Source organism: Triturus cristatus, chromosome 3_1, assembly GCF_964204655.1.
Source record: "Triturus cristatus chromosome 3_1, aTriCri1.1, whole genome shotgun sequence".
NCBI lineage: Eukaryota > Metazoa > Chordata > Amphibia > Caudata > Salamandridae > Triturus > Triturus cristatus.
In genome coordinates, this window is record NC_140583.1 from 466361134 (window position 1) to 466388033 (window position 26900).

Below are 26900 nucleotides of genomic sequence, written 5' to 3' on the forward strand. Positions count from 1 at the left end.
CAACATAAGCCCTGTGAGTGGGGGTGGCAGGGGTGATGGGCAACATAAGCCCTGTGAGTGGGGGTGGCAGGGGTGATGGGCAACAGGTCCCCTGTGAGTGGGGGTGGCAGGGGTGATGGGCATCATAAGCCCTATGAGTGGGGTGGCAGGGGTGATGGCCAACAGGTCTCCTGTGAGTGGGGGTGGCAGGGGTGATGGGCAACAGGTCCCCTGTGAGTGGGGGTGGCAGGGGTGATGGGCAACATGAGCACTATGGGTGTGGGTGGCAGGGGTGATGGGCAACATATTCCCTATGGGTGGGGGTGGCAGTAGTGATGGGCAACAGGCCCCCTATGGGTGGGGGTGTTAGTGGTGCTGGCCATGCAACCCCTATTGTTGTTAGTGGCCAGGATGTGGATCCCCTGTGTGTGTGTGCCATTTTGCGTGTATGTGTCGTTTGTGTTGTAGGTGTCTGATTTGCCGTCGGCGTCGGTCCCTGATCCGGTCATAGATGTAGAGTACTGGTATGACCTGCGCGATGGGATTCATGATGTGTTCGTATCGTACACGCTGCTTGTTTCTCCGTCTCATACACGCTGCAAGCTGGTCCGTCTCGTAGCCGTGTATTGAGTTGTGGCGTGAATCGTAGCTGATATGCTTGTTTTCCGGATGCTGTGACGTGCCGTGCCGTACGTGACGACCCGTCCGGCGCGTAGGAAGTACACATCGTACTTGTCATGCCGGAAACTGCTATGGATACTGCTTCCGGGCGACTCGGTTGCTCTTTAGGAGGTACGGCTTGGACAGAGAATGGGGCTTGGATCACAGCCTACGTGTTGGTCGTGTTTTTGGCAGTTATGCGCATCGTACTTACTCGACAGGACGAACTGGCTCCGGGTACGTGTCGGTCGCACGGTAAGGCTACGGACAGCTGTCCGACCTGCCATCGGAATCGGCCCCATAGTGTTAGTTACTAACAAATACCCTAATCTCTGAGGATTTCAGATTTTTGGTCAAGCATACATTCTTACAAGTTTGGGATTTTCCTGGTCTGTGGATCCCATTTGTTTCCTGCCATTACTTCCAACATTATTACCCAGTTTCTGGTATTATTGATTCCATAACTTTGTTGTCTTAACCAAAATGGTCACACATACCACCACCAACAAAGATATATGAGTACAGACAGCGTAACTCCTCATAAACCTGTGTACAAAGATTGTGCACTTAAAACACTTTGTGCACTGTGTCTGCGACTGTTGCATCCCATCTTTGCTAATATTATGTCACAGCATCTCTTAGCTGCTATAACTATTCTGTACAGTAGCAAAATCAAATGAGCACTGGCAAACCAAAAAATCTTACTAATGCATGGAAATACATACATGCATGCATGCATGCTGTTGTTTTTTTATGCTATAACATTTAAGCTCAGCCTATGTGGCAACAATGAATATGATAAGTGGTGTTTTGTTTCAGCATAATGTTACCAACCAGACAACCAATAATCCATTTTAAATGTGAATTGCAAAATGCAAGGACAAAGACTGTGATCCTTCTAGAAGCTTTTCTTCTGTTAGTGTGTAAAATTTAGAGTTGAATCGAATGTTTTACTTTTGTTAGTTAATTAATTATGCTAAAATACTACTGGCAATGCTAACTTTTAAGTTAGGAACTTCATATTATCGCTGTCCTTAGGTTCAGTGAAGACTGTAGGGACTGCAAAAAACTCTCATTGTCGAACATGGTACCAAGTAGTAGAAACTCTCTTTTCAAGACTTCAAAAACTATGTAAACTGCAGGTACTTAGAAGAAAGCAATTTTATGCCACTTCGATACACACATTGAAAGCTAACAAATGGACTCTAAAACAGCGGCTCTTAACCTGTGGTCCTAGGACTTTTGGGGTCCGCAATACCTACTCAGGGAGTCCACGAGTGCCTGGAAAATTAAATAATATTAAGGAGTAAATATACATTTCATATAACTAGAGAACCAATATGTAAAACTGAACATTTTAAACATTCTGTAAACATGAAGGAATTTTAAATTGGAGGTTAAAAATTATGTTGATAACTTCAGAATGATTAGTCAGAGCAGTGCAATACATCAAACAGAATATAATATGGACGATCGGTGGCCTCAATTGAATTTAGAAAAACTTCAACCTTACAATTGAAATAAAAAAAGTTTTTTTTTTTATGTTTCTAAATGGAATAGAATAGGCTATTGTTTGTGTATTTGTTAGATGGGTGGTTGTGTCTGTATTTTTGCGGTTCAAATCATCGCAATTGCTGAGCCTGAGGTCCCTGACTTCTAGTAATAACTCAATGGGGGGGGGGGGGGGGTCCCCGGGGCTCTGATAATGATTCTGTGAGGGTCCCTGGATTTCAGTAATGATTAAATGCAGGGTACACACAAGTCAAAATGTTAAGACCCACTTCTCTAAAACACTCCAACACAAGACCACTTGACATCCGACACACAAATGCTTATATTTCAGGAGATAATATCTTCCAACGAAAAGGCTTCCATCAGAATGTTCTCAAATCTGAGTAAGAATAATTTAGGTTTGAGGAACAGACACGCAGACCGTTATTTTTGTTTCTGTGAACCCATGAAAGCAAATCAACTTAGCAACCAATCAAGAGAACATTCCAGAGAGGCTTCGTTTTTGGGAAGCCAGAGGCAATGTTTTGTAAATTGCCCGACGTAAGAAAAATAACTTGCACCATGTGGTGGCACAATTCCCAGTGTGCAATTCTTCAGATTGTAAAGCAGAGTGGGTTGTTAGGAATAAGCTAGAGAGAGTTGGCTGTTGCAGGTAGAAACTTTTGTTCAATGCTCTAAAAGGTCAGGAGGGAAAGTGAGACCTTCCAAAATGGCAGTGCCTATAAGTGGAAAACAAATGCTTACTAGTGGTTGTTGCCGAGTGTGAGAGATTGCAGCTGACATACACAGGGTTGCGCAATGTAGTGGTGCATCTGAGCGGTTCTCGGAGGAGTGGTAGTAAAAGCATGGGACCCTACAGGAATCTCCAGGACGGTCTATACTGCTGCATGACATGGTCTTTAGATGTAAACACTCTTAGAGGAACAACAACACAGATAAAAGTAGGCCAGGCAAAATTCAAAACATTTTTTTTAAGCGTTTTGGTACCCAGGTTGCTCTATTTCCTTTGAAAAAACACACTTATTAAAAGATCACTATCTTACAACATATTTGAGTGTATTCAATGTGCTAAACAGGCTCAGCTCCTAGCGTCTGCTGTGAGCTGGAGCTAAGCAATATACCAAAAAGAGAAACTATGCCTACCAGCAGCTGTAACTAGTGAGATGGAGCCTTGAGTGGCAGGAGGTACTATGAGGGTAGCAGTTGGGGGAGAGCGTACTAGTCTAGGCCACACAAGCAAGAGGTGTTAGCTTTATCCACTGCCCCTAGGATGACTAAGCTTTCATACCGACCAGCTTCACCTTAAGCAGCACTCTCATCTACAGACCACCGGGACCATGCACCAACTTCACAGACACCATCACGGACTTCATTGCACCACTTGTCCTCAATGCTTATTCTATTCAGAGACCTGAACTTCCACCTGGAAGACCTCAAGCCACTAACATCTCCTGATCCCTATTTTAATCATCTGAGTCAAAAGGCGTGTACCAGTCCCTTATACCGATTACGCCATCATCAGATTCAGCATCTCCGTCCGGTCCAACGCACATGCACCACTGCCAGACCAGCCTGCCAAAACTGGAACCGCATAAGTGGCAGGGATAGAAACAACGCTGTCAACACCATCAGACACAAAAACAGCAACAGCCTCTCCAAAGCCATCAAGAATTTCAACAATTGGATCACCGCCTGCACTTGATCTCTGGCCCTCTTCAAGCACCTCAATACAATAGGATCTAGACCCCCAGGTCATTTGGTACACTGAGGAACTCAGACTAATGAAACGCCACTGCAAACAACTGGAGCACAAATGGAGAATGAGCCAGGACAATGCAGACAGGAGCGCATTCAAATCTTCCCTAAGGCACTACCACCAAACGCCCTGCTCTGGCAAACCGCATCGATGCCAGCACCAACAGCAGCAAAGGAATCTCCACCAATGTGAAAGATTTCACATCACCATTGGCTGCTTCCAACTTGATCACCCCCATTGTAGGACCTCCACAACAATCTCTTTCAATTCTTCAGCAACAAAATAATTTACATTAACTTCAACCTGCAACCAGACCCAGCAGACCTGGCTAAACGCCTCCCCATCTTATCCTAAGAATCAATGCTGACAACATGGCCTGTCATCAGCCCAGAAGAAACAGTCACCACCACGAGGTCCGTCCACTCAGAGGGCCAATCATAACTCTGCTCCCACCACATCTACTCCAGAGGACTGCAACCCATCAGCGCCATGCTCACACCAATTCTGAATGCCTCCACCTCTTTTGCGACACTCCCAGAGGCTTGGAAACACACCGGTATCCTCCCATTGCTGAAGAAACACTTTGTGGACCCTTCAACTCTTACTATTCCCAGCCAATATCTTAGAGGAAATCATGACAAATACCTCACCAAATACCTTAATCAGCACCAACTTCTCAACACCACTTAGTCTGGTTTCAAATCCAACGACAGCATGGAAATTGCCCTCTGAGCGGACACGGATGGCATCCGCATGACTTTGTGTCAAATGAAGCAGAGAGTCAAAGAGTATAAGGGCCACAATGTCTCCACTGTCCAGTCTCTCACCTCATCCTCATCTAGCGCCTATATGGCATCAGAATCCAAGGACAAGCACTCTGATAACAAGAAGAACAAAGTCAGTCAGCCTGGCGCCATACACCTCGAACGCCTGTGGCCTCATCTGCAGAGTTCTACAGGGATCCTCCTTGAGCACGACCATCTATAACGCATATAATATAATCAGCATCATCTGCTCTCACAACATCAACATCCTCTCCTTTCGACAGGCAACTCATTCCCTCCCTCACGGACAAGACACCCAGTATCCAAATCAAGTTCAATGCTTTCATGACTGAAATAGCCCACTGGACAAAGACCAACTCTTTGAAGCTGAACACCGATAAGACCAAAATCGTGATCTTCAGGTAGAGCACATCATAGTGGGACTCCACCTGGTGGCCAATAGAGGTAGGGCCACCACACACTCCTACCAACTGTGACAAGAACCCCAGGATCATCCTGAACAGCAAACTCAAACATGACCGCTCAAGTGAATGCTGTCACTGCCTCAATCTTACATACCCTGAAGATGCTGAGGAAGAATTTCAAATGACTCACAATCAGCTCCCGAAATAACGTCATTTATGCCTTGGTCGAAAGCAAGATGGACTGCGGGAACACTCTATGGCAGGATTAACAAACAACCCACCAGAAAGCGGCAGGCCACTGAGAACGCAGCTGCCAGAATCACTCTCAACCTCCCATGCCTCATTCACATTGCACCACACCTAACTGAGCTCAGATGGCTCCCCATTCACAGATTAGCACAATTCAAACTTCTCAAGTACACCTTCAATGCACTACATTACAATGGCCCACCATGCCTCAACAATTGCATCTGCTCTCACAAGCCTTTCAGGCACCTCTGCACATCATGACTCCAACTTGCACAAATCCCACAGATGAAAAAAACCATATGCGGCGGTCAACCCTTCTCCTACATTGCTCCTAAAGCGTGGAACAATGTCCCACTACACACAAGAGCCCCTTCCTCACTTCCTGAATTCCGTAAGCTGATGACCTGGCTTTTCAAGTAGTCCCTCTACCCGCTAGCTGTGGCTAGACTAACATCCTGAGAGCTAGGATACCCTTCTGGGTGATAGTGCGCTCTGCAAATGAAATGCATTGCATAACATCTCCAGTGTGTGGGTCACTCCTAGCTCCACGGGAAAAACAGCAACAGCATGTCCCCAATGGAGCTACAGAATTACAGTAGAATGGTAGCTAGATTGAGAATCAAATGTGGGAGTGAGATGGTCTGTTCTGCAACAGAAGGCAGTCTAAGGGAGAAAGCTGCTTCTACCGCAGTGATTGTCACAAACATTTAAGATGATAGTGTCATCTCACTGGACCCTCACCCTTTCTTGCATTTACTGACTGCACTGACAACTGGACAAGGGCTGGGAGAAGACGATGCCACACCCACCGCATACTAGCCTGGTGCTGAAAGCGGTGCAACAGGAGGTTGAACCTCTAGCATGCAAGTCAACATCCTACAGCTTGTGTGCAGCACTTGCTGCAACCATAGCCAACAAAGCCTTGCTTCTTCTATGCTTGCTCGTTGACAGTGGGAAGACATGGACATAACAAAAGAGGGTTGAAAGACTGCTTTTGAGAAAATAGAGATGACAAAAAATGTTTTAATTCAAAAGCTACATGGGAAATAAATACTTACTGAAGAATGGCTTTAATAAGTAGATAGTTACAGTATAATACTTGGAAGTTTTCTATTTCGATAGTACCATGCATTTGTTGTTTTTCATTTAGCATTCTTTACCACAAAAATGATTTTATTGGAAAATAACTCCTGCCATATATTATACTTCATTTTAACACTTAATTAGATCAAGCTATCAACAATTATTTATCAGCCAGCATTTGTTGCTTTTAGTGGCGGAAACCTTCTTTTCAAGGTGACTTCTACATTCACCAACTAGTTCCTGCCAGCTCCTGCTGCTCCAAAGAACAATGCACCTCTTGCATTGCAATAGAAGAGATATACTTCCACTGAAAAATCCAAACTGTGATTGACCCTGTCTTAATGCAATGGATGAATGGGGCTGACCCAAAGCCCATTAAAAGTGTATTTTTTGCAAACGTTCTTGCAGACAGCTGATACTTTTAATAAAGACAGTAACAAACATTGGAAAAGCCAATGGGTCTTTTTTAATGTTATGGAAAGAGTCTGGTTATAGTTAGGTGACTGTTGTTCCTCCCTGCAGTCCTTGATACACAATCCCATAAAAACCAATATCACAAAATCTGGAAGAAACCCCCCTACTCAAAGCATCAAATAATACACCATGTTATGACAACAAAGTAAAACAAATGCAGGGGTGATTAGTGAATATTGTAGTATCTTTATGACAGAAAACGACATCCAAACAGCACAAACTTCTGAAACAAAAATCCATAGATTATAATACCAGCAAAGTAATTACATCAAGTGTGCACACCAACACTCATTACATGGTACATGTCATATTGTACCTGCGCTCTTCCAGAACGACTACTTGGTGGTAACGCACATAAGATAGCATGGCCATCCTCAAAATGCCATGCCTTTGATGAACAGACTATTCAAGCCTAGTTATTTTTACTGCACTTTTGACCAATTCCCCTGTCATTGAAGGGAGAGAGAATCAAATTCTCTGCTTGGCTATGCATCAAACTCATAGATTCCTGCACCTGTTCTGCTGTGCAAAAGGGAGCAGAATAGAAGACACAAGTGAGTTGAACCATTAGAGCATTCCAAAAGGCAGTTTTGTGATGCCTTCAATGCAGGGTCAGGTAGTAAAAATCTTAGCAGCACCAAATAAAGTGTAATTAAGTCGTAAATTACTGTCCTTGAATGAAACCGATGAAGAATATATTGTGGTCCTAACTAACTTCTACGTTAAATAGGTGTGTAAGCAAATTATATTTAAAACAAAGTGACATTACTCCTGTACTTCAATAAAAAACTTGAGACTCAGATCTACTACGATTTTGCATCATGGTTGCATCGCTATTTTCGTGCAGCCCCAATGCAAAATCTTTTTTTCTGGTTTACAAAATAACACAAAGCCTGATTTGGACTCACCAATTTAAAATCACAACTGATAGTGAAGTCGAATTTTAACTTGTAAGTCTAAAAATGTCACTTTTAGGAAGTTGCCATTTTCTTACTTTAACGATTCTGTGCCTCAGCCTGTCTCTGAATACACGTCTGGGTTGGGTGACAGCTGGGCTGTGTGCATTCCCTCTAGACAGTCCCACAAAAGAAGCTAGGGTGTGACATCACCATCCTGAAGGCCCATTACTAGGCTGATGGACCTTCCTAAGGGAGATTGGTAGGGAGGATCTGACACTTGCACCTAAATAGGGCTGTGCCTGTCCCCACACATAGAGTTGCATTCCCCAGTGTAGTGAGTCTGGAGCCAGGGCAGGAAAGGCAGGGACCTTGTAGTCTTCAATGGCCTCTTTAAAGTCTCTCTCACTTCAAAGGCATATTTGGGTATACATACTGGATCCCTGACACCACCAAATCAGAACGTTTTTGGACTCAAGTACATTCTGCATGGGAGAAGAGCAGCTGTGCTGCAGGAGGGACTGCCGCTTTGCTAACTGCATTGCTTGTTGGTCTGCTGCTTTCTATGCTGTAGGAGGGACTGCTCCTCTGCTACCTGCTCTGTTGTGTTTGCCTGCTGCTTCTTTCCTGGGAGTGAGAAGGACTGGACTTATTCTCTACATCATTGAACCCAAGTTTCTCCAAAGGCTTGCCTCCTGTTTTCTTTAGTCTCAGGGTCCTAATAGACATTTTTGCAATTCTGCTGGTGCTGCTGGACTCTGTCATCTGTGGGCCCTATCCTTGCCTGAGGTGGCCGCTCCAGTCCTGGGCCCAGAAGTAGGTTCTGCAGCTATTTTCTGCAAAAATCAATGCAGTAATGATCAGAACTGATGCAGTGCCCTCCGACGCTGGTGCAGTGCTGATTCACCGATGATGAGGTTTGATGACACAGCGTTTATCCGAAGATGCCGTTGCAAGGCTCGACTTCAATGCATTGCCTACATCGTAAGGGGTTCGACAATAACGATGGACCCTACTGCAAGGCTCGACTTTGACGCATTGCCCCATCTACGTGAACCAGAATCAATGCATCGAGTCGCCGACGCTTGCTATATGCATGGTACTTTTTCAGCAGGCTCTAGGTGGGTCTTGTAGCTGCCCTGCCCTCTACCGTGGTCGGACTAAACTTTGGATTCACCCTGGTCTAGCATGACCTCAAGTGACCTTTTAGCGCTATTGGCTTCTAAGCACAGTTTTGGGATTTAATCTTTAAAAAGTCATATCTCAAGTTCTACTTATTGAATTTTTGTTTGTTTGGTCTTGTTTTACCCAGATAAATATTCTCTATTTTGCTAAACTGTCATGGAGTCTTTTTGTGGTGTTTTCACTGTGTTACTGTAATTTAAGCATTGCACAAATTCTTTACACATTGCCTCCTAAATTAAGCGTGACTGCTCTGTTTCAAGCTACCAGAGGGTGGGCACAGTTTAATTTAGGTTGTGTATCTGACTTACCCTGACGAGTATTGTGGTCCCTACTCACACAAAGTGCAAACCTCTGCCTAAGGGAGACCGAATTTGTAACTCATATATAGACAGATGATAGTTCTATAAATATACGTTTGCAGCACACAATCACTCAAACATGCATTTTAATTGCTTTGTACACAGTAGTATTATAGATGTGTGCTATTTATTATAGGTAGTGCATTGAAGGAAGCTGGAGAATGTATGAAGCAAATGGCCGACGTGAAGGACTGCTTTGATTTTACAGTAAAACAAAATTTCCTTGATCCTCTTCAGTCTTTGAAAGCCAAAGAGTTAAAAGACATTTCGGTGAGTTTTAATAGTTGTTTATATCAATTTTGGCTGTTAATCCTAATTTACATCTGCTGTAAATTGCTTTCCCAGATCTATCAGAAAATGAAAATAATTGGAACAAATTTTAGATCTGCTCCATTATTTGAAATGCAATCAAATAGTTTTAAATAAAAACTAAAATGATGGTATCTAAATTAGTATAGGGATGCCAGCTGTGACAAAACCTAGCATTTCATCCTGATCCACATATACATGGCACGCCCCTTCTTAGACCCTTTTCTCCCTCCAAAGGTAGATAGATACACACTCATGCCTACTTATTTTTCATGCCACATCTTCTCAATGTTTAGCAGTTTATTAGCGGTTAATATGATTTATCAATACCCAACCTATGATCTCATTCTAATCTTCGCACATTTCCAAGTGGTAATCGTGCACCCAGTGATTTTATGGGGTGCAACATTTACCAGGTGTGCACTTATAGCACTATTCCCTGTTTTAACCTCGGAATGGGGATGATAATGTTCTAAGTGCACCTATTTCCTCTGTTCTGGGGTGCATAAACTCGCATTGTGCTATTGGTCTGCACGTTTTGCAAATCTGCAAATTGTGAGGCTATAAATCTAACAAGTGTGTAATTTGTAGACAATAAAAATATTGATTTGGTCAAACTAGAGTTTGTGCCCACATTTGTATTGCTGCATGGGTGGAAAAAACGCCATTACAGAGGAGTATGGCAGTTAGTTGACCCCAAACAAGCCATCAATTTACCAAAGTAGAAACATGGACTACTGAGCTAACTTACCAACTGTGGCTGCTGCTCGAACATGGCTATTGGGTTGTAACGCCTGCTACAGAGTTATCGCTATATCCAGAAATTCTCAGGCCCTCATTTAGAGCTCATTGGATTGTCATTGTTAATATCATAACGCGAGTAATTGCATTTTGCAGCTAATAATTTCAAAATTAAAGGACATAGTAGTATATTGAGAATAAAATGTAAAAACAAGTTTCTATATGTTTTCTTAATTTATTGGTGCATCGTCAGCAGCAGCTTGTTGCTGGTGGTATCGGGCATGGATTTGCTGCACAATGAAGTGGTATTACCACAACTTTGGATGCTATAACACCAGCTTCCTCTAAAGAAAGGTGCATTTTTAAAGCCTGAGTTTCTACTTGTAGTAAATGTAATAACTAGAAATTGGACCAAATGCACAGAAAACTACTTTCCACCACCTGACAACTTCAACATGAGGGCTTTCATGCTGCATTATAGCTAAAGTACTTAAATGCTACACATCTGTGTAGTCTACTGTTGAAGGATTACATAATTATAAAATAATTTAGAAGATAAATGAGCCGGCTGAAGAGCATTGTATGTTTCCTGTGGTCACATGTTCTTATCCTAATAGGATAGCACCCTCGGTACCACGATTTTGTTGCAGAGAACCTTGTGGAGCCAGTTGCTTGCAAGTTTGCATCCAAGAAAAAAATCAGTAGATTCGGTTAACTCAAACATTTATCTTTCTTAGGTCTATATAATGAATATTTTTAAGTTTAGTATTAATTAACGCTCAATATTGCATGCCAAAATGTCTTCTGTTTGTATTGTGTACGATCTAGATTTCTATTATAAATATAATTAAACATATAACTATGGTATAATATATTGTAAAGGGTGCATTGAATAGATATGTTTTTACATGCCTGTAATAAAGAAAGGATGCAACATCTCCTGCAATAACTAATCGTTGGTATGGTGTGATTCCATTCTTCCGGTATCATCACATAAATTCTCTTTGGAAATCTGTTATGTTATTTAAAGCACATGAATGCTAGAACTGCTTCACATTGATTCATCTCTCGGCCAGCTGGTGAGGACTGAGTATCTGTGCCCCCGTCCTCACAGACAAGGTGCATGTTTCCTGCTCTACTGACCTCTCACATCTAGTCCATGACTAATTCTTGACAAAAGGCAACTGTTGAGTGACATGTGGGTCCCTATGTATTTTCTAGAAGTGACTCGTCCATAGGGGCACAAGGTTGTCGACCCACTAAAATACACTGCCTCCCTCTGCAACTAATTCCCTGATGTGTTACAGCTTTGACATGAAATCAATGAAAGCAGTCTTCTGTTTACATGTAAAGTTGCAATATCACATTGAGAGCCGAAGAGGGCTCCAGAGGATGATTTGCACAATGTTCATGTGTCATGTGGTGCCTATACCACCTACCTCAGACTTTCACAATACATTAGTTGACAAGCTGCAGAAGCATTGGCACTGCAGCATGTCAGATAATGATGTTAATGTTGGGTGTGTCCGTCATATGTCCTTGTGCCCAACCAGAAACAAGGATAGATAAATGAAAAGGTACACCCCATCGAGTACTATCCCAACATCTGATTGGGCAAAGGTTTGTTAAGCTGGCACTCTTGCGCTGTTTGCTGGAAGTTTGGAATTGTGGGCAATTCAGGTGCAGAGTAAAATAATTTTCAATAGCTTCCACCTCCAGTGTATGTATGATTGAGTGCCATGTTTGTGTGTCTTTCTGTCTGCCTTTACCAGTGTGTGTATGTGTATGGGAATGAGCGTTTGTAAATGTCAGATCATGTCAATCCCTTCAAACATTATCATTGTAAGAAACTGGAGTATTAATTGGGTGGGTTGAGAACCCATCGCAAATAATATTGGCAATCCTTGTCCTGGTTATCCACAAAAGTCATTAACTAATTATGTGCTTATCCCTCTAATAGCTTAGAGACAAATTGTTAAGTATTATTGCAGTACTCAAACAGCAATAAAGGGGAAACGGCCACTACAACGCGGCCGTTTCCACGCATGCATTACAACGCATGCGTGCTTACAACGAAAAGCCTTTACCGCGCATACATTTACTACGAGATTCATAGTAAAGGCATGTGTGCCAAAGGTAAAAGAAAAAAAAGGGGGGGTTGAGGGGGTCTCCCCCGCCAAAAAAAGTGTGTGATTAAAAAAGGGGGCTTGGGGGGCACCCCCCAAAATAAAATATAAAAAAAACTCACCTGTTTACGACATTTAAAGAAAGAGATGTGGAGGCAATCGGCGTTGTTAGGGGAAATGGAAGGACACGTCCGCTTCCTCTTAACAACATGCAACGTCACAAAGGAAGATCGAGGAGAGGAGAGGTAAGGGGAATGAGAGTGTGGTGTTACACAGGGGTAAATTAAAAGGGTACGTTATTAGTGTAATATCCTTTAACATGAAAATGCCATTAACATGCATAATTTAACAACGAAAATCGTTGTAAAAGTATGCGTGTAAATGGCATTTTTGTGGTTAAGGATATGCGTGGTGATGGCATTCGCGTTGTAACGCATGCGTGGTAAAGGCATGCGTTACAACAGAATGCGTTGTAAAGTCATACGACCAATAAAGTGAAAGCACACCACAAGAAAAATCCCAAACCGATTTTAAGAAGTAGAGTACATTTTGATAAATAAAATGGCACCAAAAGGACAAAAATCCAAAAGTAGAATCGGAAATATTTGTTTTTAAAGTTTTAGGTACCGCCAAGAGATCAGATTCACCAACTGCAGTTGGGGGCTGCGTGGCTCTGCATTGCTTTGCGTCGGATGCAGTAAAACCTTCAGTTAGGCAGTGAGAAGAGTGGTCTGACTCCAGTCAAGGGCCAAGGACCTTGAGGACAGCACTTGGGAGTCGAATCACTTCGCTGAGGTTAACAAGGGGATCCGGTTAGATCTGGTTGGGTCTGGTCAGCTCGGAAACAGGAAAGGCCTCTTGAAACTTGTTGTATCCATGTAGTTTACATGAGAGGTCAGTCGATTGACCACTGGAGTAACTTCTGGGGTCCTGGGTTCAAGGCAAGGAGGTCCAATGTTCCTTCAGGCTTCTGACAGCAAGGCAGCAGAGTACTCCTGAGTCTTCATAGGTCCAGAATTGTTCCAACTTCAGATTCTGGAGATGCCACTTTTATGCTTGGAAGGGCCACACCTTCCCACACACCCAGGCCCTTTGTCCACCATCTGGAAACAATACACACCTCACTCCAGAGTGCCAGCAGAGGTCAGGTAACACTTGTACTTCGGCAGGAAGGCAGTTTTACGTTTACGCAGGAAAATTACAACTTTCTAAAAGTGTAATTTCAGAAACAGTTAATTAAGGGGGCGTGGCTTGAACGCCGAAGAAAATGGCCGCTACCTGCCGGAGCTCCGTGACGGAGTAGCGTGTTCGACTTCCCCCAGGGCTCTTTTTCTTCACGGCGGACTTTTATACTTGTGGGACCATGTTCCCTATTCTTGCCGGCATCGACTGGGATGTCAGGGACTTTTAATGGATAGCGGAGTTGGCTGATATTTGCTTCCTGTGTCTGCCGCAGCGCCGTGAATGCCGCGACCGCCATTTTGGATACTCCGGTTTCCCGCGCTACGTCGTTGAAGGTTTTCCTCACATCCACTCACTCATGTGACTGACGGTGAGCGTTCTATGGCCTCAAATGGTTTGCATCTTGACTTTTTTATTTCTCCTGACGATGTGATGTGGTATTTCTGACTTTGGCTTTGGATACATTAATACAGTGGATTGCTCGCTCCACCCTCACTGACCAGATTTATAAACGCAAGTTATTCTATTCACATCTCTTGTGTCCCGTTTCTGGTGTTTAATGGCAATGCCTCGCACTAGCCGTGGTGGTGCCCAGCAGCCCAAATCCTCGTCCATGGCAGACCCTAATCCTTACAGTGTGCTGCAGGAGTCTGTGGAGGAGCCCGGTTCTGATTCTGTTAATTCTGCACTTCTGGCTTCCGTTCCTTCATCTTCCAGTAATAAATCAATCTCTAAGATTCCCTCTGCTTCTTCTTCATCTTCTGGTAAAAGAACAAAAATTAACCCTCCTTCTCCTCCTAATACTTCACCTATACTTTCAATGGAGCTTTTGTTGGAAGAGATTCGTTCTCTTAAGCCATACATGACAGAGACTAACTTTCGCCTTCAACACCTTGAGGATAATTGGTCAAATACTGAGAAGAGAGTTGATGCTCTAGAGATTCATGTCGAGTCTATTCAAGCTGTTACAGACCACATTCCTGATATGCGAAGGGAGATCATGCATCTGACGCAGCAGGTGGAGAATTTGTAAAACAGGAATAGGCGTAATAACCTATGCATTTATGGCCTTTCGGAGGGACTTGAAGGTTCTGACCCATTGCTATTTTTCCGACCTTTTTTACCAAAAATTCTTGGATTTCCTGCAACACCCCCTCTCAACATCCAGCGGGCTCACCGCTTGGGTCACAACCCGGGCTCTTCTGCTTCTGCTTCGTCCTCTCATGTGAAACCTAGAGGTATTATCTTATATTTTTTGGAGTATACCGACCTACTCAAAGTCCTACAGGCTGCCAAGCAAAAAGGGAAGATTCTTTGGAACGGCTCTAATTTGTTCTTTGCCCAAGACTATTCTAAAGCCACGGCGGATCGTCGGAAGAAATTTTTGGACATGAGGCCTGCTCTCCGCAATTTGAACGCTCGATATGGTTTATTTCATCCATGTTTGTTTAAAGTCACATATCAGAACAAAACAATTAACTATGAGGATCCTGCGCTTCTTCAGCATTTTTTGAATACCTGTAGAGATGAATCTATGGACATGTCTCGATCGTAATTTTGGTCAACGTATTGACCTTTGTTAGACTTCTCTGTTTTATGTTCAATTTTTGCATTCTCTTTTCTATGTTCCGTATATAACTTTGGTGGTTAACATTTTTTCTTCTTTGTTTTCTTTTTAGACACACTATTCAGTCCCTTACTACGTCCTTACTCATTGTCCCTGGAGGTCGTCGTCCTTCGTACCTTCGTCAGTCTTGGAGTTGTCCGTCTTGGTATGCTGCCTTTTCCCATGAGGCTTCACCCTCCCCATCCTCAATGTTTGTCTGTGGTATGTCTTTTTGATATATTATATTGGGTTTTTCTGTCATGTCCTTTTGTTCTTTGTTTTTCTCTTCAAGTACGGGCGTTATTGTGTATTGTTTATTCTGTTATTGACTCTTTCTCATTTTTTCCTTTTTCCATTTCCCTCTCCTCTCTTTTCGTTTCTTATTCTTACATTACCCAGAGTGCTGCTGTTGTTTCTTTGTTTCTTGTTCTAATCCTCTCTGTTACCTCTCTCTCTCTCCTTCTGCTCTGCTAGTTGTCTTCTTTTCTCACTTTCAGTTTTGTTCATCTCGTACTTCTTTATTGCACTTTATCGCTTCTCCTCCTGTGCTAATGTCACTTCTTTCCAATTTTTATATGATGATTTTCTGGATATTTATTTACTTGATTGTCTCTTGCATAAGTGATATTTTTTGTTATGAAGTATATATGTAAATGTCGTTAAATATATTTACTTGGAATGTTAAGGGTTTGGGTTCTCCTATTAAGCGGCAACGAGTTCTGTCGCATTTGGCAAATTTAAAGGGAGATATTGTCCTATTACAAGAAATTCATATACAAGAGGCTGAAGTTACTAAATTACGCCGTAATTGGGTAGGACATGTATTTGCATCTCCTGGTTCAGGGAAACGTAATGGTGTTGCAATTCTCTGTCATAAGCGGTTAAATATCAAAGTTATAAATCAAACCAATGATTCTGATGGTAGATGGGTCATTGTATCTTTGTTGATTGATAACATCCCTTTAACTATTTTTAATGTGTATGCTCCTTCTACACATGATAAATTATTTTGGCCCCAGGTATTAGTCTCATTGATGCAATCCTCTGATGACTATCTCATTTTAGGAGGGGACTGCAATATGGTTATGGACCCTATTTTAGACCGAAAGTCTCATTCACGTTTTTCTCCCTCTTCCATGCACACTCAATTCACATCTACTATATCCCAACGCTCTCTGGTTGATTCTTGGAGATTCTGCCATCCTACACTCCAGGAATATACGTATTACTCACCAGCACATTCTTCGCAGTCCCGGATTGACTACATTTTTGTTTCTAAAGCCCTGATCCAACACATTACCCATTCTGAAATAGGCTCTATTTTAATTTCTGATCATGCTCCAGTTTCCTTGCGCCTCGATCTACTTCCCCCCATAAAAGGTACTAGGAGATGGAGATTTAATAATTCTCTCCTATTAGATCCAAAATTTACCCCAGCTTTCCTTGAATTTTCATCCATATTTTTTACTGAAAATGAGTCTCCTCTGGTATCCCCTCAGGTAGTATGGGATACTTTTAAAGCTGCTTCTAGAGATTTCATTATCTCGTTTGTTTCCCGTAAAAGGCGTGCTGCATTCCATTCCTTACAGTCAACTAATACACAAATTAAGCAATTGGAACATTGTTATTATTTATCTAAATCTCAGTCTGACTTAAATAAACTTCTCAAGGCCAAACTCTCCTTTAATAAACTCTCCACGGAATCTGCTAATTTAATCCTGCTTAAATCCAGTGCCAAATATTACTGTGCGCAAAATAAGGCAGGCAATCTTCTTGCCAAGTATCTCAAAGTTAAGCAAGAACGCACAAAAATTGAGTCTATTGTCTCCTCGTCGAATCTCACTCTTCATAAGGATGGAGATATTCTGACAGAGTTCACTAATTTTTATCAGAATCTCTATACTCCGGAATCTCCTCCTTTGTCAACAGATATTGCTCATTATTTATCTTCCATTCCTTCTCCTTCCTTTCCGGACACAGACTTTGCCCCATTGGAAGCAGATATAGGTCCTAGAGATATCTTAGAGTCCATTCGGATAATCAAAAAAGGTAAAGCTCCTGGGCCAGATGGCTTTACGATAGAATTCTATTTACATTTTGCTAATGTCCTTGTTCCCAAACTTCATCAACTATTTTTATTTTTTATATCGTCCAAAAAGTCTGAAGGATCTTTTCAAGAGGCCTTAATTTGTCTCATACCTAAGGACAAAAAAGACCATACTTTATGTAAAAATTATAGGCCCATCTCTTTAATCAATCTGGATTATAAGATCTTTGCAAAAATTCTTGCGCTCCGCCTTGATAAAATTCTACCTAACATAATTGGTAAGGAACAATGCGGTTTCATTAAAGGTCGTCATCTTTCAGACAATACTCGTCTCTTTTTTAATGTACTAAGTAAGTCTCATTCCTATCCACATTCTTTAGCTGCTGTTGCATTAGATGCTGAAAAAGCATTTGATAGGGTTAATTGTCAATTTATGCTCGCAGTCCTTACTTGGTTTGGTTTTGGCCAGAAATTTCTTGCTTATGTCTCTTTATTGTATTCCTTTACTAGATCTTTTATTTTAGCTAATGGTCTTGTCTCCTCTTCGTTTCCTCTCTTCAGAGGTGTCCGACAAGGATGTCCTCTTTCTCCTCTTCTTTTCATTTTAGCATTAGAGCCTTTCTTGATAAAAATCCGTATGAACGTGAAAATTACTGGTTTCCCCTATGGGGATAGGTATTTGAAACTCTCTGCCTATGCGGATGATATTCTCTTATTCATTTCCAATCCACAATCATCTATTCCATCCTTTTTATCAGAAGTATCTGACTTTGCGAAAGTTTCTGGTTATAAGCTCAATGTTGACAAATGTGAAATTCTCCCTCTAAATAAATTTTGTTTTCATGCAGACTTCTTGGCTTCTTCTTTTCATTGGAGTCCGGTTAAGATAAAATACTTAGGCCTGTGGTTCAAATCCTCCATTAAAGACACTGTAGCACTTAACATCAAAAATCTACAAACAATGTTACAGGACTCCACAACTCGTTGGCATCCCTTGTTTTTATCCTGGTGGGGAAGGCTGGACTCAATTAAAATGATGTTAGTTCCCATTATTTTGTTTTACCTTTCTAATCTTCCAGTTAATATCCCTAAGTCTTGTTATAAGAATATATATTCTACGCTGTCTAAGTTCTTGTGGCAGCATAAAAAGGCTAGAATGTCTTTTGCAAAACGTAAATGTCCTAAGCAGTTGGGTGGAGTTAATTTTCTGGACTTTGCCTCTTATCATTCCTCATTTTTCCTTAAGCATTCTGTTCCCTTATTGTCTGAGCAGCAATCCGATACCATTTCAAAACCTTTATGGGTTGAGATTGATTGTTACACAAATAATTTTACTCCAACTAACCATACAATGGTCATTATTGTTACATGTAGATGGAATGATATGATGAACAGGGGAACTTATAACTTCACCACTAGGTGAGCAAGGAAGCAATTCCTTTTAATTTAGGTACCCTCACACACCCTAGTGGTGTCATGCTTCATCATCGGGTCACCCCGACGCCTAAAAGTCGGGGTGGGCTCGACCACAGTGTTGGGAGCGCTTTGAAGAAATTGCAGACCAGGGAGGCTATAAGATAAAAAACCTCAGGCAGATCCCCAGTTTCCCTTTATTTTTGGGTCTGTCTGGGTTGATTAAAAATAATAAGAGTAGGGGTATATATAGGAGTATTATGGTCCCCCTACTCTTATTATTTTTAATCAACCCAGACAGACCCAAAAATAAAGGGAAACTGGAGCCCACCCCGACTTTTAGGCGTCGGGGTGACCCGATGATGAAGCATGACACCACTAGGGTGTGTGAAGGTACCTAAATTAAAAGGAATTGCTTCCTTGCTCACCTAGTGGTGAAGTTATAAGTTCCCCTGTTCATCATATCATTCCATCTACATGTAACAATAATGACCATTGTATGGTTAGTTGGAGTAAAATTATTTGTGTAACTATTTATACTGGGAGGTGTTACTCTGACCTATATCCTCTCTACCCTTTGGGCACGAGAAATCATTTTTCTCAACAGCCTTTGTATACATGGGTTGAGATTGAGTCATCTTTTTTCCATCCTTTTACTTTTGAGGAATTTGTATCGCTGTCCCATATTCCCAATAAATTTTCTCTCCCTATTCTTAAAAACTCTCGGAAAACTTTTTCTCCTCTCTTTTTGGGAGGTTTGGATGATCGTTCGCGTTTTTTACAATCTCCCTTGTGGTATAACCCTCTTATTAAACTTCGTAATAGGATGCTTTTTTGGAAGGATTGGAATAACCTTGGTATTAATTGGACTCATCAATTGTTTGATGAAGGCACATGCATTCCCTTCTCTACCCTTCAATCTCGCTTTTCTTTGCATAAATCATTTGAATCCAAATATAATCTATTGAGTACGGTTTTGCAGAACAGTTATGACGCTCTTTCTGATTCCACCACTCGCACCAATTTATCCCCTCTCTCTCTCCCTTGTTTATTGGCTTCTTCTTCTGCTTCCCAGATATATACAAAACTAAGGGATACCTCTGATGCTCGAGATAAATCTAAAACAGAAACGGACTGGGAATCAGATGTAGAGGACACATTTTCTGTCTCATTATGGCAAAAGGTCTGGACCAAGATAAGGAAATCCTCTAGAGCAGCGAATACAACTCAAACGTTATTTTTTTATATACAACAGACTTTTGATTACTCCTGCCAAGTTGAATACAATTGATCCTTCCATTCCTTCCTCTTGCTGGTCTTGTTCAGCATCGTGGGCTGATCTTAAACACATGTTATTTAGCTGTCCGAGGATTCATAAATTTTGGACGGATGTGTGGTCTCAGATCAATAAGATTTTTTCCACCTCTTTCCCTCTTACACTTTCACATATCTTTTTAGGTAGTCTCTCAGACATATGGTCCTCTTCCACCACCAACACGTCCATTATTGATTTACTTCTAGCTGTAGCGTTTCAGCAGATCACTAAATCTTGGAAGGATACCTCAACTGTTTCCTTTCAGGCTTGGTGGTTTGGAGTCTGTTATCATCATAGACTTGACAGAGCCTATGTTTATCCCATTACACTTGCCATTAAACGTGATTTATTATGGCTTCCCATTACAAATTTTTTAGATGTGTCTGCTCGATCCCTACCCCTTCACAACCCGTGTACAGAAGAAGTTCCCAAACCTCCATGACAGCATTCCTGATGGTTTCATGCACATACTATTATTGCTTGTTTTATGACTATTTTGTATATTTTTTATTGGAGGAGTTTTTGTATGTTTGATCCATTTCTTTACTCTTTTGTATAACTTTGTATGACAATGATTACACTCCCATTGCAATTGTTCTTGTTCTATTTGATTATGCTTTCTGCCCTTCTCCCTTCTACTTCTTTCCCCTGTCTTTTATTCCTTTCTCTTAGTTATGACGCTCTATTTTTCTACATGAGATGAGTTTAATATTATGCTTTTTTGTTATCCTGTTGTAAATGAAATTCAATAAACTCTCCTTTAAAACTTAAAAAAAGAAACAGTTAATTAAAAAACGACGTTACTGTTGCACTGGATTTTAAATTACTATTAAAAAGAGTCTTTGAAATATTTTTTTAGCTGCTCTCTAACTGAATTTAGCCCTTATCAAACGTGATTGGGTAAACCAGGTTTAATCTGTGGGAGGCAGACTTGCCACAGTGAAAATGACTTTGGAGATTTTTTTAACTGACAGGACTCATAAAACATTAAATATACATGTGCAACTTTTAAAAATATCCTGCCTTATGGGGATTAGGGCTTACTTTAGGGGTGACCTGTAAGTATTAAAAAAGAAGGTTTAGACCTGGAAAAAGTTGTATTTTGCCAGGCAGAAATGGCAGCTTAAAACTGCTTGCAAAGGCTGCAATGACAGACCTGGAGATATGTTTTGCAATGCTACTGTAGCGGGTGGCAGAATGAGTGCTGAAGTCCCCGGGTACATGTTGTGCCAGTTACTAGGGACTGACAAGTAAATTGCTCCCATTGACCTTGGTTTGATCTGTTCCTGTTGTGGGCAGTAGTCCCAGCCTCACAAGTTGTGCAGTGTTTTTATCTGCACAAGTATTGTTCAGCATTTGTAGAGCGCATAGGAACCCTAAGGCATCCCGGTGCTAGGGACTGAACAGGGGAAAATGAGTGGGATTATGGGAACGATTGCTGTAATAGCCTTGTTTTAAGAAGTTTACGAAACATAAAATAGTGGGGTTCGACGCAAAGGTGTGGGGGTAGTGTGTTCCAAAGTCTTGCCACATTATAGGAAAAGGATCTTCTTTCGCTTCTTTGCCTCTTGATTTTGGGGATGACTGCAAGGTTGAGATCAGCCGATCGCAGGCCCTTCTTGGGCTGATAGGAGGTGATTAGGCAGCTGTTGATGGCAGGGCCAGTTCCCCACATGGTCTTATGGGCCATGCAGAGAGCCTTGAATTTTACTCGTTCGGGGATTGGCAGCCAGTGTAGGGTCTTTAGGGCTGGCTTAGCTGGCTGAGTTTTTGGAATCCCGAGCAGCATTCTGGTGGCACAATTCTGTGCAACTCGGAGCTTCCTTAATGTGGGGTAATGCAGGGTGATAGGTGATTTCTATCACAGAAATATAAGGAAAATTGGTGATTTCAGGCAAAGTTTGAGATTTGCAAAGAATTGTGGGTATGAAAACCTCATGGGGCACACTAAAGGCACATCACACTGGAATCTCCTAATTGTCTACTTTTCAAAAATGTCTGTGGGCCGTAGGTTTGCATGGATGGCACTACAACACTGCCCCAAATACTGCAGCTAACCTGATTACTTATCTCTCAATGTAGCTCTTTAGGCCATTTTGTGTTGTGGTCTCATGGCTCATCAACACAAGTGGGGTACCCATACTATCAGGTGAAAAGTGGGAGCTTAGAGTGGAAAGATGTGATGTATCCATGTTGCATTTAGGGCTGTTTCCTTTTGTGGACACTTGGCCTACCCACACAAGTAAGGTACCATTTTCATACGAAGATTTGGGGGAATGTTGGGTGGAAGGAAGTTTTTGACACCCCCAAGGATTCCAGAACTTAAAGGAAAATTGTTTTTTATTAAATCATTCAATATTCTTATATTTTGGTCGGAATTAGATCATAAAAAGACATCATAACAATTCCATTAAAACAAATGGATACAGTGATCATTTAAAAAAAACAATAGAAACTGTACAGAATGTGCAAACCCAGCAAACATTTCAAAGCTCCTATCTCATTACATAGAACTTACAATACAAGAAGTTTAAAAACAGATTAGCACGTACAGCACAATTAATGACCATATTTTTGTCTCGTATACAAAGCAATAACATTTACAACTGTAGAACATATCTGTAGAGTGCAGTTGTTGTAAAAAAGAAATCAGAGCGCTTCTGTGTTGTTTAATATTTGACAAAAAAGGGGGGGACACTGTTCCTAGGTGAGTAGTGCAAATAGTCACTGCCTCACTAGAAGAAAAGGAAAAGGAAAGAGGGATCCTAGGTCTAGGACTCACTGTTTACCCCCCCCCCCCCATGTTTTGTTGACTTCATGTTGAGCTCGGAGCACAGGCACTGGACCTTTAACTAGCTCCTGGTTCCCCCCCCCTCTCGTTTTTGACATTATTGTTTAATATTTGCCCATATTAAAACTGGTATTAAAAACCTCTTCCGAGGGACTATGTAAAAAAGAACAGAAAAACAAAAAATTTATAATACTTTGTGTAGTGCAATTGTCACACGGGCAGTTGGGTAAAAGTTTTAACCAAGTGCCCTGGGTAGTAAAGGCACAAAGGAAACTGATTGTACTCGGTCTCAATCTGGTCAGATAAAACCTATATAGAGTGTTGTGAAAAAAAAGCTCGATACAGTTCCAAGGCATTAGTCCCAAGTCTCAGTATTCCCTTACTCTAGGCATGTTATAAACTTTCGAGAGCCTCTTCGTGGAAGTGAAATCATAGTATAGAGATTTAACCAGATTCCTTACTATGAGGAGTTATCATTGTGGGTATAACATAGAGTTCTTTAAGACCCAATTTCTCCAAAGACTTTCGCATAAAGCAACCAGGGAATCCTATCCGCTCCATCCAGCGCCAGGCAGTCCTTCCGGAAACAATGAGAAGGTCTCTTCCGGGAAAGACCAGACCCTAATCAACAAGAGTAAAGGGGCAAGATGGACCACATCTTCAAAATAGTTGAGGCCCAGCTCGTGGTGGCCAATGAATGATGCTAAAGAGGCAGGCACTGAAAGCATGTGATTTGCAAATCTATTTTCCAGGGTCTGAAGAATTTCAACCTCAACATGACCTCACACTAGCGCACCATAAAGCCCTACTGGAATACATTTTCTTATGTACAAAAGCAGCATTTCTGTTCTATTTTTCACCCATCCTTGAGGAAAATTTAAAAATGGCCTCAATGACGTCCTGAAATTCATGTGCACTGGTTCTGAGTAAATGCATCAAATTTAAAGAGGTGTGAGAAGGTATACCCAGATAGTTAAAAGTCGTGACTCTTTGATTAATGACCTCTCCCACGACGTATAGCGTATATTTGCTTAGTTTCTGGGTCCTAAAACCATCATGAAAGATTTAGCAACATTTAATACTAACTCTAAATTGCCCATAAACCCGTAAAAATGCCAAAAGCCGCTATAACCCATCTTCTGTTTGCGCTATAAGCACAGCGTTATCTGCATAGAGGAGGCCGGGGACCGGCCGTACACCCACTACAGGCAAATCTTTCCGAAACTTTCCGTCATGTGTAGATCCAGACCATTAATGTGTATCAGGATAAGGAAAGGGGTCAAAATGCATCCTCTACTTGATTTAATGGGGTCAATGCATTCTTCATTTTGGCCAAAACAAACCTTTGTGGTAGTATTAGAGTGCAACATCTTTAGGACTAACGTCTGTTCCACTCCCATAGATTCCATCACAGTCTATAATTTGGCACCGTTTACATTATCAAAGGTGCAGGAGAGGTCCATAAATGCTACATGTAAAGCATCTCACCTGGCATTAACGTACTTCCCAGGTAAAAGTGGCAGATTTAAACAGTGTCCCACCATGCCCACCTCTTGATGGAAACCAAACTGAGCAGGTGAAATAATATTGTTAGAATTGGCCCACTTCTCTACACGTGTAAAAATAACCCACCCCAGAATCTTAGAGGTGGCATCCAATAAAGAAATGGGTCTATAGCATTGGGTCCCACTGACTATGCTAACTATGCATGCTTTTACTGCATTAATATTTATTTCCACTAATTCAATAGTACAGACATTTTGCCTAATAAAGGTTTCCAAAATTTCCAACCACAATGAGACCGAATGGCCCGTTAGTGTTCATGACTTCACAAAAAAACAAGATTCAACTGCACAGGGGTAGCCACACAATAGGGATTTGTCCCTATTTTTAAAAATAGGGACAATACCCGACTCCTTCCAAGACGGTGTTATGCGACCACTCACTGCTGCACGCAAAACATTAGTAACGAGAGGAACATATAGCTCTGTTAGATTTAAAAAGGTCAATAGGAACTCGTTCTGGACACGGAGCTTTATGAGACAAACTCATTTATGTAGCCACTCACATCGATAGGGAGAACAAAGGGCTCTTCCCCACTAGTTGCCAAATCATGTTCCAGACCGAAAAATTTAGAATAATGATAAACCCAGGATTCAGAAGGTATTACGCATCCAATATTAGCCAACCTACGCTTCGAGAAAAAAGGACGATTTGCGATTTCTCAGAAGCTAGAATGGTCCTTAGACTCTATTGGTGCTTCTAGTTCATCTCCAGCTGAGTTTTGTGTAGCGGCCCTTCTAGAAGCTATAGTATCTCCATATAGGTTCGTGGCTGCCTTGATTAGGACCTTATCCCTCGGGGAGGCAATAAGTGCTCTTTTCAAGTTACAATGAACAACACTCCATGCCTCATTGAACTAGCCACGTACCTGGGTAGGTTGAGGCAAACCTTTTAACAATTAGTAAAGTGGAGACCCTTAAACAAAGTGACACAAACTCTGCCATGTTCACTTTTGAGTCAGCATCTGGGGACATGCAAGAAGGTATTGCCGACCGCTCTCCCTGTATTAGGTCAGGAATAAACTGTTTGACATTTACGTTGTCCCATTTTAATCTCCTGCCAAAGTTGGATGAGAAAGTCAGTTCTCCCATGTCTTTTCCTCGTGCCCTCTCTAAATCCAAATTCAATTGTAAAATCAATAAACTATGATCATTCAAGCAATTATTCCTGATAGAAAAATCACAGGTTCAAGGTCACTCGTGACTATATTAAAGTCAATTAAGTTTGCCATTTCCATGAAAGTTGGGTGGTAGTGAGCATGCTTTAAAAAAAGTATCCGAGGCGAAGAGCAAATTATGTTTGGTAATAATCTTATTTAAGGCCTTTCCATTGGAGTATGCAAAAGGGGAGTAATTATCACACCTTTTGGAGTGATTAAGCCACAAACCAGGGAATTACTAAAATTACAAAGCTTTAAGTTAAAATTCAACTGCCCAGATAACCGAAGTCTGACTATGTGCTTTTAAGAGTATTTTGGAGAGACCTGTCCAAATGTTCACTCACCTCAGCGAGCGGCTATTATCAAAAACTGTAAAATCTGGAACCACACTGAATTATGTAACTTCCTTATCTTAATTGATGGAAATGTTACGGTGACCAGAACTGCTAACCCCCCTTTCGTTCGGCCAGCAGGTGATGGAATCCGCTGGGGAGCAGTACGTGTGGAAGCCATCTAAATGAAAGAGGGACACCATCCATGTTTCCTGTAAGAAAACTAAATCGAATGTCCTGATTAGAGCTATGTTTTCCCCGCCATCCTGCCGTATTCTAGGAAGGTACAGTAATAGATGAAAACACACTAATGGGGTTACTACCCGGCGTTTTATTGCCGAAACCTATACTTTTTACAGAAGCTGGCTTACATATCTAATTTATCTGAGCACTCAGTAACAACCCCTGGGTGACCTCCTACCCTAGTCTGGTATTTCCTCAGGTATCATTGTGTAAATCTAAATCCTCCAAATCAATGAGGGGTGCAGGTTTTACCCAATTATGAACTAGGGGCCTAGGAATTGAATCTGTAAAAGAACCCCAAGGGAAGGGCCTGGATACCTTTATTACAAGTGAGTGTATGGGTAAGGCAATTTAAAGGTATCGCCACAAGCGTTGGTGCCTTGAAATCTACCACTATGCAATCTATCCTGGGTATTCGAGAATACCCAATTAATTTTTTTTAACTGTTCTTACATATCGAATATCATTGTGTAGGTCATCCCGCCACCATGAGTTTTGCATAAACCAATGTACCACTTTAGACTTTAGATCAAACACATTTTCAGACTTCCCAGATGCCACAGGTAGGACATTCCTTAAAATTACCACAAATAGGGTGCGAGCCGGAGGCAAATGCAAATACGTATCTCTCAATTCAAAGTTCTGTATATCTAGAACCCAGCAGTTTCTAAATGTTTGGTCAATTATCAAGGCCGATCTAAATTTGCTCTTGGTATAATCGATGTGGACTG

At 41.6% G+C, this 26900-nt stretch overlaps 1 protein-coding gene across 1 annotated transcript in view; it reads left to right on the plus strand.

Annotated features, from left to right (window-relative positions):
* The window catches only part of LOC146860421 (endophilin-A3-like), a 650579-nt gene that overhangs the window by 136885 nt on the left and 486794 nt on the right, over nt 1-26900 (plus strand). The window contains exon 2 of the mRNA XM_085646346.1: nt 9479-9612. Within this exon, the coding sequence (XP_085502472.1) occupies nt 9479-9612 (134 nt within the window). The remainder of the gene's footprint in view (nt 1-9478; nt 9613-26900) is intronic.